Source organism: Ambystoma mexicanum, chromosome 5p, assembly GCF_040938575.1.
Source record: "Ambystoma mexicanum isolate Mex_15411 chromosome 5p, UKY_AmexF1_1, whole genome shotgun sequence".
Lineage (NCBI taxonomy): Eukaryota > Metazoa > Chordata > Amphibia > Caudata > Ambystomatidae > Ambystoma > Ambystoma mexicanum.
This window is the reverse complement of record NC_090930.1, coordinates 165,989,531-166,001,640: the sequence shown is the minus strand read 5'-3', so window position 1 is coordinate 166,001,640 and position 12,110 is coordinate 165,989,531. Positions and strand designations below refer to the sequence as shown.

General features: G+C 42.8%; 1 protein-coding gene across 1 annotated transcript in view; it reads left to right on the top strand.

Moving 5' to 3' along the window:
* ZDHHC15 (zinc finger DHHC-type palmitoyltransferase 15) overlaps positions 1–12,110 on the top strand; it is a 304,005-nt gene that overhangs the window by 100,190 nt on the left and 191,705 nt on the right. The window contains exon 5 of the mRNA XM_069612582.1: positions 1,835–1,904. Within this exon, the coding sequence (XP_069468683.1) occupies positions 1,835–1,904 (70 nt within the window). The remainder of the gene's footprint in view (positions 1–1,834; positions 1,905–12,110) is intronic.

The window sequence follows — 12,110 nt, the reverse complement described above, 5'->3', positions numbered from 1 at the left end:
TAGAGAGGGGAATTTGAGCCAGCGACGCTCAAGGCGGCGTAGGAGACGACGCATAGATAAGAGGTGGGAGGAGAGCCATGGTTGAGAAGGTTTACGAGTAGGGCGGAAGGCTTTATCTGCCTTCAAGCACTACAGTCAAAGGACATGGCCTGTGGTACCTCCCTGTTCAGTATTTCATCAAGACTTTGCACAACCCTGCCCACACCCAGTCTCAACCTGCATAGCTGAAAGCATGGTCTTTTTCTCTCTTCAAGGTGTAACTGGACTTGATGGGTTCGGGCAGTGCCCCCTTGTTTTGACACTTTTTGGAGTGGCGTTAGGATGTTTTGTAGATGCAGCCAAAGGGTGACCTGACACAGTTTCCTCTTGTTCATGATCTTTTGCATCTCGTACCCCAGAATAAAACCATTCACTCTGTCCCTCGCTGGAGATCGGATTTCAAAGTAACCTGTCAACCCTAAAGCCCTGAAGAGCAAATACATGTCCATGGTATTCCACTTACTGCCCCCACTCGCCCCTGTGGTTGCCCCACATCTGCTTCTATCCAATTCTGTGGTCAGATCTGTGTAGTAACTGAGGATCACTCTCCCATTCCAGGCTTGCTTGTGCCCTATCAACAAATGCAATTTGGTACAAACTTTCTCTGAAAGACTCTCCATATGAATGTAGGAACTGTTGCATCGAAGGTGCTTGTTCTTGAGCCTCCGGAGAGCAAGGTAGCAAGGATATGATGCAAGAATGACTCTGTGCTCGCCAGAACCCTGAGTGAAGCACATCCCTCTCAAATGAAAATGCACTTCTCCCCTGATCATGTGAACATTGGCAGTCTGGAGATTCAGATGAGCACTGACTGTAGCCACTGTGAACCCAAGAAGTCTGTGTTCTTTAATGAACTTGTTTGTCATCGTAATCTGGTCTTGAATTATTCTTATCCTGCGACATGAAAATAATGGGATCCAGATGCATCATCCTAGGCATGTCACTTTCCTGCAGAGACACTGCCGCTCCCCATGTTCACTGTAATCGCAGCAAATGGTATATGTTTTCAAATTGTCGGCTGTGTGTAATTTTCGTACAGCCGAAATTCAAACGCATGTACCATTCGTTTTTTGTTGTTGTGTTTTTTTTTTTTTAACGATTCTGTATTCATCACGCTGCCATCTGCTTTTGGTCCATCAGTTCGCCCACTCCTCCTGTCCCACTTTTCCTCAGTCCCTGACCTAGTACAGTGAATTCTTAGGTGGCCTTAGAGAAGGAAGTGGGTTGGTGGCATGGGCTGTGCATGTGGTCTGGCTTACCAGGCAACATGGCAACTGGCTCATGTCTCAGGTCCCCATTCTGGGTTACTACATGTAGGCATAAAAAGGAGGGGTAAGGGTAAAGGACTGAGTCACTAAGACGAGCATCCTTTATTAATAGTACCTGGGCACTGCTGCATCTCAAAGTCAACATTTTTACTTGAGGATCCTGCCTAAAATTAAGACCAATCGTAACCCATGTTGTAAGTAGGAAATGGTAGAGCACCCATTGCAATGATTGCGCTCCTTTTTCTGTTTTTCTTTTTTTTGTTTGCCTTGTCAGAGTCTAGTTTACAGGGACCAGAGAAATTATTGGACCCCAGGAGAGGGTTGGGGGCAGATGTGGATTCACAAAATATTACATAATCTACTGTGCATGGAAATCTAAAGCACTTATCGCCTGGCTCAGCTGGGTAGCACAGGGGAATCCAATTAGAAGCAAGCCAGACAATGGAGTGTAATTGTGTGCGTGCGATAATGGGGATAATTTAGCACCTGTGCATGCTGTACTAATGCAATGTCTGGTGTCATTTCAGGCATCCGATTCTGCGACAGATGTCAGGTGATCAAGCCGGATCGCTGCCACCACTGCTCGGTCTGCGGCATGTAAGTGGTTTGCGTTGGTGGTCTCAGAAACCTGGAGTTTGCAAGAGCTGGTTGCCTGGACGACTGTTATTGAAGCTGCCCGATGGCACTTGTGATTGCTATGGTCCAGTCACGTTTCTCTCCCGAAGAATTAGGCTGTCAAAGGAATAAAGAGGGGTGGGGTGGGGGAGGGGCGTGTGTGTGTGTGTGTGTGTGTCTTGTGCAGTTCAAAGTGTTAACACAGCAGCTGTCGCTCATTTGACCATTCTATGTTCAATGTTATGTCTGGGTAGAGGAAAAGTAAAGAAGAGATCCCGATGAGACGAATAATAAATGTTTGACACACAAGGTTTATTTCTAAAGCCTGGTTAGCAGACCTGCTCTCCCTAGCAATGCCCCTCAGCTGCGCACCAATTCAAAATCCCACATGTTTTGAATAGACAAACTAATCCGATGTTTACATCTGGAATTTCCGTGGTTAGGGTTACAGATCCAAGCTTTCCCAAAAAAAGTTAGGTGGATCCTTCTTATTTATCTCTACTGAGCACTGTATTTTTTTTTGGTTTTTTTGTGTCTCCTACTTCTGAGCTTACATTAATGGTCCCAAGTTATTATTGAACGCTGCTTCGAGAACAATTGTTTATTAGAGTAGTAACTTCTGTATTGCATACTGATTATAAGCGCTAATACGATAGTTATAAGATCTCGAGGTTCCTGAGCAGAGGGGGCACCGTCATGTCAACAAATTAGTAGCGACTGAATTTTTGGATTTAAAAAAAGAAAGGAAAAAAAAAAGGTTTTAGGTTGTGCCAACTGTGCCCTGACCATGCCACTGCATCTCAAATTGGCTATAATCTGCAGCTGGCTAAATATAAGGAGGCTTTTGCATACTGCTCATAACCTTGGAGCTCCTGTTGTATCTGGAAGAACCATCAGTGCGATCCATTTCACCACCATAATGGCCAAACGGGCATATTAAATGAATGCTGCAGATACCATTTACGGAAAATGTCAACTGAGCCTGCTGGAATGGTCCTATTGTTAAATTAAAGAAGAGTCAGACTAATGTTACCATGATTATGTGGAGCCTATGTATGAACTAACCTTTTGGGGTTGTTTTCTAACCCCCAGATGGTAAATTGTAAAGCATAAAAGCAATATGTAAGCTCTTTACGCTTTGCTTTCACAATATGGGGAATTTTCATGATATTTGGAGGCAGAGTGGGGGCATGGCATCTGATATGCATTTCAGTGTCGAATTCCAACTTTTTTTATTTTATTGTGATTTTAGTTTTAGACCATCTTTTTTCACATTTCAAAGTCAAGAGAAAATTGTGTACTTGTTCATTCTTCTCAATTAGCACTTGCTTTTGAGAAAGATTGGTCCATGTGCTAAATTTGACACACCGTTACTCATCAACTTCACACATTGTCCTTAGTGACAAGTGTTCCTTCAGTCGTGTAGTTCTAGAGATTATTCCTGATCGTTCATTAGTATGTCTAGAAAATGTATTCCAGCACATGTGAATCGCGGATTCCTTCATTGTGTAAAATCTTCCCACCATTCTTCCATTGTTTTAACTTTAAAAGGTTCCATATACCTGTGGAGATGTCGTACTCTTTCATCTGCAACATCTCTGCATTCCACTAGTAAGTGCTTGGTGATTCCATGCAACCTTTTTTTAAGCAAAATCTGCAGTTCCCTTCATTTATTCCTCGTTTGCCAGTACTGTGTTTAAATTTGTTCGTAGGATAGATGCCGAGTCTGATTTTCATCATCCTCTCTCCAAGGTATTTTGAGGGGAATTTCATCAGGTAATTTAGGACAGTGTCCCTTTTTCGATGTTCATTTGTCATGTAGATATGAGACTTAAATTAGAGTTTTGCTTCACTTGTATGTATCCAATTTTGTCTCTTCAATTTTTCCTTTACACAATCTGGATTAGTTGTTAGTTCTTCTATTGTTGAGTCGAGCTCATACAACTGTTTGGTCCACTTATCTTTCCAGATGTTGAGCAGGACTGCACTCTTCCCGTGTTCGTGCGTAGCCAGAATTTTATAGCCAACTGTGAGTTTTTTTCAGACAGTTTTCTTAAAAGGGCTAGTGATTTCCATTTCATTTTTTTGAGTAAAGGGCTTGTAGCCCTAGTTCTGCTCTTATCGCGTCAATCGGAGTACATCTAGGAAGTTTCAAAATTGGTTTCCAGAAGTGACTTTTGAGTTTTGCCCAAATTTTCCACGAAAATTCAACCCTGCCTCTCCTCCATAGGATAATATGGGGATCACTTTTTGCAAATACAACAGTCTTACTGGAATCAACGAGAATTTCCCAAATCTTCCATTCAAGATGGTTCCTTTTGAGCAAAACGTTCTCGATTTTGAAAAAATCTCAACCTCCCAATTTGTTTGGGCAATTGATTGGTTGAATCTTACTCCCTGGTATCGTATCTCTGATACTTCCTCCACCAATTTTCCAAGTAAATATTTTTGTCAAGTTTTCTTTGGTTCCTCCTAAAGAGATATTAGATTTGTTAATGTTTATCTCCAAATTGTTAACGTTCATGTAAATGTGCAGCTTGTTTAGCAAATGTTGAAAGCCAATTTGGGTTTCGTCTATGAGAACAAGATAGTCTGCGTAGCAGATCGAGATCTCATGATCGTTATTTTCGGTGGAAAGTGCCTTGTGTCTCTCAAAGCCTCAGCAAGATCTGCAATGTAGAACTTAAAAAGAGTAGCGGCAAGTGAACAGCCTTGTTTTACTCATTTATTATGGGTAGGCCAGATGATAAAGTACCATCGTTGTTCATTCTTATTTGTGTGGAGGTGTTTTGGTGAAGGGCTATTATTGGCTGTAGAAGTTCCAGACACTTCCAATTCTTCAATTCTTTTCATAATTTGTGGCGATTTACTCCGTCAAAAGCTTGACTTAACTCTATGAAGGCAAAATGTAGCCCCTTTTTGGTCCTGATGGTTTTTAGTTTTAGTATTCACAGAATGAATCGTTTTAATTCCATACCAGTTCCCTTGGTAAATCCTGTTTGACTGGGATCAATGATGTTGTTGTAATCCGCCCAGTCTGATAGACCTCGCTGCAGGTCTGATGCAAACAATTTCCCTATAGTGGCAAGCGGGGAAATGGGCCGGTAGTTTCTTGGGTCATCTTGTTTCCCTTTCTTAAAGATTGGGACCGTGATACTTTTGATCCATGATTTTGGAAGGTTTTATTTTTTCAATAATTTTAAATATCATGATGACCATCTCTGCTCATTTTGTTGGATCTTTTTAAGATTAAGTTTGTTAGTCCGTCCTGACCCGCCGCAGATAAATCTTTACATTTTTGTATTGCTTACTCAATGTGATATTCACCCATCATTATTTTCCAGGAGTGTTGGTTACAGGTGGCGTTGTCTTCGTTGATGGTCTCTAAGCTTCCAAACACTTTTGCGTAGTGCTTCGTCCACTCGGATTCTGAGACACCGCTTATGAGACGGTTCTGATGGTTCAGGGTTAGCTTCTTGATTTTGTCCCGTGTGTCTCTTTTGGTTGCTTGAGCCAAGGCACGCAGCATCCTTTCCCCTTGTTCTTGGTCTCTCAATTGTCTGAACCCAATCAGCCAGTTCTTATAGTATTGTTTCCTTTTCATTTGTCTCAATTGTATTTCTCAGTAATTTCTTCATTTGCCGAATTTCTCATCTTAGCTGTTTCCTTTTTTCTACCACTTTCGTGCTATATTGGAGTTTTGGGTTCAGTAGTGGCAGATTTAAGCCAGAATATTTTGTTTCATAGATTTTTAAGAGCGAATCTTAAAAGAACGAGATTGTCGAGAGTTGTTTTATTTGGCTGTTAAAACTGCAATATTGCTTTTCCTTAATCTTAAACGATTTCCTCTAGGATTTATTTCGACTATACAGCTTTTATCAGTCTCCTTCATCTTTGTTTTGGTTAACCAAGTTAGTTTTAAGATTTTATGATCACTGGCTTCTTGTGATAGCACCTAGAAACTGTTGACCTTGTGCAAGTGATTTTTTAGAATCTATACATAGTCAATTGTAAATCTAGAGACTCGTTTGTTCAGGTTGATTTGCCAGGAATGTCTCCTTTCACTTGGCCGTTTAACATGAATAAGTTGTTCTCGTTTGTGTCATGATCTCTGCTTCCAAAAGATCAGGACTTGCCGGACTCCCTTGGAAGCAGACCCATAACCCCGGTTCCGAGTGCCAGCCAGTCCCAATTGGGACCTTTTGGACCCTGTCCTGGCGCCAGTGGCACCAGGCTCATAAAGATGCCCAGTCCCAGCGCTGGAAGCGCCGGGCTCATAATGCTTGGGTGGAATTACCTGCAGCAGACCATGCTGCTTACTTACCTGCCAGTTGAACCCCTGATCCTCTTCTGTTTGGGACTACTTTTCCTGTTGGGTGGGGCAGAAGCCACTCCATAGGTTCAGAACACTGGAACTCTTCTGGAAAGCAGGAACTCTTTTCTTAGGCGTGGCTGTGGAAGGAGACATCTAAGCACTACAGGAGGCTATTTAAACCACACCCGATGGATGAATCTTGCTTTGCGTTACTCTGCATTCTCTGCAGCAGAACGCTCATCATGTCTTCTGCTTCTGATCCTGGGCCTAAGGGAACAAAGGCTTACCATCCTGGAATCCAGTCTTCAGCAGCACCTGTAAAGACAAAGAAAGAACAGGTTAGCACTACGGTCTTCAGTGGCAGCGCATCTCTTACCTGGTTCATCGGCTATCACCAACGCCTCGCACTGCATTCCGGCATCTGAAAGACAAAGGCTTACCTACTCTTCGCATGCTCCGGAGGTCTTCCCACTGCATTCCGGCATCTGAAAGACAAAAGCTTACCAGCTCTTTACATGCTCCGGAGGCCTTCGGCGCTGCATCCCGCATCTGAAAGACAAAAGAAGGTGCGTTTAAAGACATTGGGCAACTTTATTACTCACGTGCCATTACTCCTTCCCACGCCAAATCCAGTGGGTATTCCAGCACCCTTCAGCTTCTCTAAAGTTCCGAACTTGTGCCTGCAAGATAAAAGGGGACAGTTAGTGCGCATCGTGAAGCAGGCTACAAGCGCTTACTTACGTGCTTCCAGGCGCTTCTATTCCTCACGCGGGTTCGATCCTCAACTCTCATCAGCCCGCCATCCGCCATCGCCGGAACCCTGCAAAACAAGAGATATCATTACAAAAGACTTTTAAGACATTTGAAGTGCCCCGAACTTACCGTTCGTGCAGTTAACGACGGACAGCAGTCCTCTGAGGTCAAGAGGCCTGCACCTTTATCCAGTGAAGAAACTGGTTACGGCACCCTGCCCCGAGGCAGATGGAGAGCTCGGCGTTCACTTACCTATGGTGAGGGTGTTAACCTTTGGGGTTCTACAGGAGAAGAGAAAGGGAAGAGGAGAGAGGCACCCAATAACCCCAGTTCATTAATCCCATATTTTCTATCTGCAGACATCTTACTCTTCGAGTCAGACATACAGTGCACAGAGGTCCAGCCCAAAGAGCCAACCGTGTGTTACACATCACCTTTGAAGATACAGCATTCACCCAGTCAAGACCGGCGCCTCTGCGGGAATCAGGTGAGCGTTACAGTTTGCCACCTGCACCCACTTTGCTGCGTCTGACTCTCCAAGGCTTAATGGGTTGAGGGTTGGTGTCCCTGATTGTGGATGCATTTGATATTCAAGTCTCCGCCTGTGACTACATTCAACATTTGATGATTCAATTTTTATTATTTCTGAAATTTTGCTTAGCAGATTGACTGTCTTAATTCGCAATGGATTCCAGTAGATGTTTATCATCAGTGTTCTTTGCTATGTTTCTGGATCCTGTGCATTAGCTTCAATTAGTGGCCATTGGATAAATCGTTTGGATTGCTTTTTTTAAATATTGAAGTTCACAATTTTTGTCTTACCAGCATCAAGAGTCCTGCAAAAGGTCTTCCGTTTTTGCCTTGTTGAGCTGGATTCATGTGGAGCTCATCATTTTCACAAGTTGGTAGCTCCTGGATCCAAGTTTCCTGTAAGCATATAATTGATGCTTTCCTTAAGTGTGGATTCCCTTTTATTCAACAAATGTTTGTTTGTTTTTTGCTAAGCTTTTCCTTTTTGTTAGCGATTTGGTTATCCAAGACCAGTCTTCGCTTGTGTTTGTTCTTGCCTTTGAAGCTACCTTATTTGTGCTTAGTTCTTATCTAGCGCACAATTGTCAAGCATCATCTTAATGGACTCTCTTCTATGGGCCTTTCTGTCACTTTCGACAAGGATTAGATCTTTTATTTTCATCGTGTTTTGTCTCCTTTTTTTTTTTTTTAAATCAGATTCCAAGGTACTTGCCATATGTTCATGTAATTCGTAGCCTAGTTTTGTTAATTTTGAACCTTCTTTCAACATGGTGTGTTTTGCTTTCAGTGAATTCAGATGTACAATCACTGTCCATTCGTCTTTCATCCATCTACTCGATGTGATTCCCTTTAGGGAAGGTATGCAATGTTTTCCGATTCAGGTTTGTTTCATCGTTTCCAGTGAGGATGTTTTCAGTCCTTACTTTTGGTTTGTTTTCAGGACTAAACGGTTCTGTTAGCTCTCTGATCTTTCTTGCTGAGTTTTTCCAGCCGGCTTTTTTGGATTTCAATTTTTGTTAACTAGTTCCCCCTTTTTTCTTTTGTTGGTTTATCAGAGCTTTCTTTGCTTAGCTTACTGCCACTGTTTCCTTTTCTGCTCCATTGTGACAAATGCAGTGTCCTCAGCATGAACCTCTTCAATTTCTTTGTCTCTGCTCCCAATATCCCTAGTCAGTTTAGGGGTTTTGTCAATTGTGTGTTCCTCTACTGACTCCTGTTCTGTGTCTTCTTGGTCTTCAATGTCAGAGTTGGCATTGTTTTCTTCAGTATAGTAGGACGCATCATCTATTAAATCATGAGAAGTGTCCAGTTCTTCTATATCCATGTTGTTGTCGCTGTCGTCCTCGGAAAGGATTTGCACTTTTGCAACCTGCCTTTTTTTGACTGAGATATTGGGGTTCCCTTAATTTATTTTGTTGGCTTTCTCTTAAAGGAGAAATATTTTGTTTTAGCGGTTGAATATTTCTCAAAAAAGCCCTGGATCCGGTTCCTTGTTTACGTGAACCAATTTTAATGTTCTTGGTTTTATTCTTTCTCTTTGTGGTTCTCCTTTATCATTTTTCAATCGGTTGTCTGTTAGCCAAGTCCTCTATTTCTTTTCTTTGTTCTGTCCTTGAAGAGATGCGAAAACAGGGTACAGACAGTGATTCCCGTCGCCACCAGACTGTGTATGCCGTTTCCTGTTCATGTTCGATTTTGAACGTGTTTCCACTTCTCTCTGTCACTTCGTGAGGTGGATTCTTTTTGTTTTCTATTTCCACTTCATTTGTTCTGGGTCCCCCTTTGTTTGTGTTTACTTGGCTTGTTGGGCAGATTGTTGACTCAGTATCGTCCACTGTGTCAATAGTCAAATCTTCTTTGTTTTTCCTTTTGAGATGTTGGGAGGGTCTTATTGCTTCAACCACATTGGTGGATCCTGCTCCTGAAGTGGTTTGTGTTTTTAGTGTGTTTACCGTTCTCGATGGGACGTTAGAACCCACTAGGGCTTGAACACTCCTCCCAGTCTTTGTTGTTGCCTCTCGTTCTCAGGTTCGAGGGTTGTTTGGTGGTCACGTTCTTTGGACTCTGCCGTTTTCCTCCTCCATTTTATTGAGTCTAATAAGGCCTGTGTAAACGTTGTTGTTTTTTTTTTCTTCCTTTTTTTTCCACTTTGATCGCCACTTGCTAAGTCGTAGAGCCCCCTTTGCCATGCGGCTAATGTTTCTGCCTCGTGGTGTAAACGTTACTCCAAGTTTTTTCGTAAATGCTTCTAAGTCAGATAATTTAGAATGAATCGGCGCTAGTAAAGTGGTGTTATCGTTTGTTATCAGAACTTGTTAAAGCGCACATCTGCCAACGGCATCATGGCGCTCATGGCATAAAGGAGGTTTCAATCTGAATGCACAATTATTTGGGCCCGCCAAACCGCGGGACAGCTATAAAGTGGGCTGACTGGGAACGTAGAGACCGGGTAGGAGAGTAGTGCACACATTTAACTTGCAGATACTCTGCTCCGATACAATAAAAGGCCTGATGAATCATGCACATGGACTTAAACACAATGCAAGCCTCAGCGGGGAGCCAATGCAATTGCCTCAATAAAGGGGACATGAGTTCCAAAGGGAGGGGCGAAGGATGGATCTCGCTGATGCGTTTTGGAAAAGTTGTAACCGCTAAATTAAGTAGAGAGGCTGCCCTAAGTAGAGCGAGTTACAGTAATCCAATCCGCTCAATACTGGGGCGGGCACCACCGGGGCTTGGCAAGCTGTGGGAATAAAAGGAAGAACATTCTGCAAGGCCCGGAGTTTAAAATGTCCAGTCTTTCAGACTGCCACCACCTGCTCCTCCATGGCCAAGGAGGCAGTAAGTTTGACCCCCAGGTTTCTGACCGATAGCACAGGCATGGGGAGGAGGCCAAGAGAGGAAGGCCAAAAGTCGGTAGTCCAAAACAAAAACAAATGGGGGGAGCGGGGGAGTGGTCCCAACAACCAGAACCTCGGTTTGGCTAGCGTTTTGCTTTAACCAGTTGGATGTCATCCAACTCCCTAGTTCCTCAAGACATTTCCTCAGTCGAGCAGCAGTCTTGGGTCTAAACGGACCAGGATCAAGGTGTCATCCGCATCGGAATAGTAGCGAAATCCATATGATTGAAGAAGCAGAAGGAGCCTGATATAGTCATTAAACAGAATTGGAGAGAGTGCAGATCCTTGCGGGACCCGCAAACAACGGAGACGGGAGAGGAAAGGAGGAAAGGAGAGAAACAGGCTGCGAACGGTCAGCAAGAAAGGCTGTGAACCAGTCAAGAACTTGGCCGGACAGATGGGAGACCAGGCTGGAATGATCGACCGTGTCGAAAGCCGCTGACCGATCTAAAAGCAGGACGGCTCCGATACCACTTTGGTCCACCAATCGCACCAGCTCATTAAGTACAGAGTTCAAGACAGATTCAGTGCCTTGCCCCGGCCAAAAACTAGATTGGAATGGATCAAAGTACTGAGAAGACTCTAGAAAGTTAGACAACAGAGGAGAGACCAGAGCTTCCAGTACCTTCATCATAAATGGCAGAAGAGATGGTTTATAATTTCGTATAACTTGGTGTAGGGGGCTATGGAAATTGATAATGCTCCCATAACCTTGTTATGAATCTGAATACCTGCAGCGATTGAGAGGTGATTTTTTTTCTTTTTTTTTTTTTTCTTTTTTTCTTGCGGTTCAGTGGATCGTTCTTCCTGTTTTCTATTTCTCCATTATGGGTCTTTTTTAGAGCTTGAGTTTCTTTGATCCGGTCTAGTTCGATTGGGTCGTCCGAGTCACTTGTGTCGTGGGGATGGTTGTTCTTCTGTGTTTCATGCATAGATTGTGGGGTTTGAGTGGCCGACGTTTTTATTTTTTTATAAGGATTCTCGGTTCTTTCCTGTCCAGAAGCACTTATGGTAGTGTGAGAAGTTTTATTCTTGCTTTCCTTCAAATGGTTCTCTGCCCTTTTGGATAATCGGCTACTGGACATAACGTCCCTTTCATTGATTTAGTGAAGTTTTTCTTTCGGAAACATAGTTCCGGCCTCGTCTTGCGAGTCAGCAGTTAAATTCACGTTGTGTGCTCCACCTCTAGTTTCCATTTGGTGAAACTCGTTTGATGTTTGTTTCTTCAAGTAATTATGATTTACTATGAATGGGTCGCTTCTAGCTTTCATCTTGCTTATGAAGCTTTCCCACCATTCAGCTTCCCTGATTTCGTCTGCAATTGAGGTTTCGTGGATACTGCTGTTTCTTTTTTTATTTTTATTTTTTTAATTTTTTTTACCCTTTTGCCAATTAGCAGGAGGGACTTTTCAATCTTTGGGTAGTGTGTTGATTGTTTAGCCAACTCAATTCCTCCTGTTAGCTGGTGGATTCCTTTAGTCAGATTGTTGATGTCTTGTTATTGCCGTTGAATGTTGTCTCTTTTTCCTGCTAAATGACTTCATCAGCCTTTTTAAGATGGCTTTGTTTATCTTGTGATCATCAATTATTTCTAATGTTTCATCAATGTTCCCAGAGACTGACGATTTTTGTTCTAAGTCATTTTTTGGGGCTAAAACAATGAAACCCTCCATTCTAGGTTCTATAGTT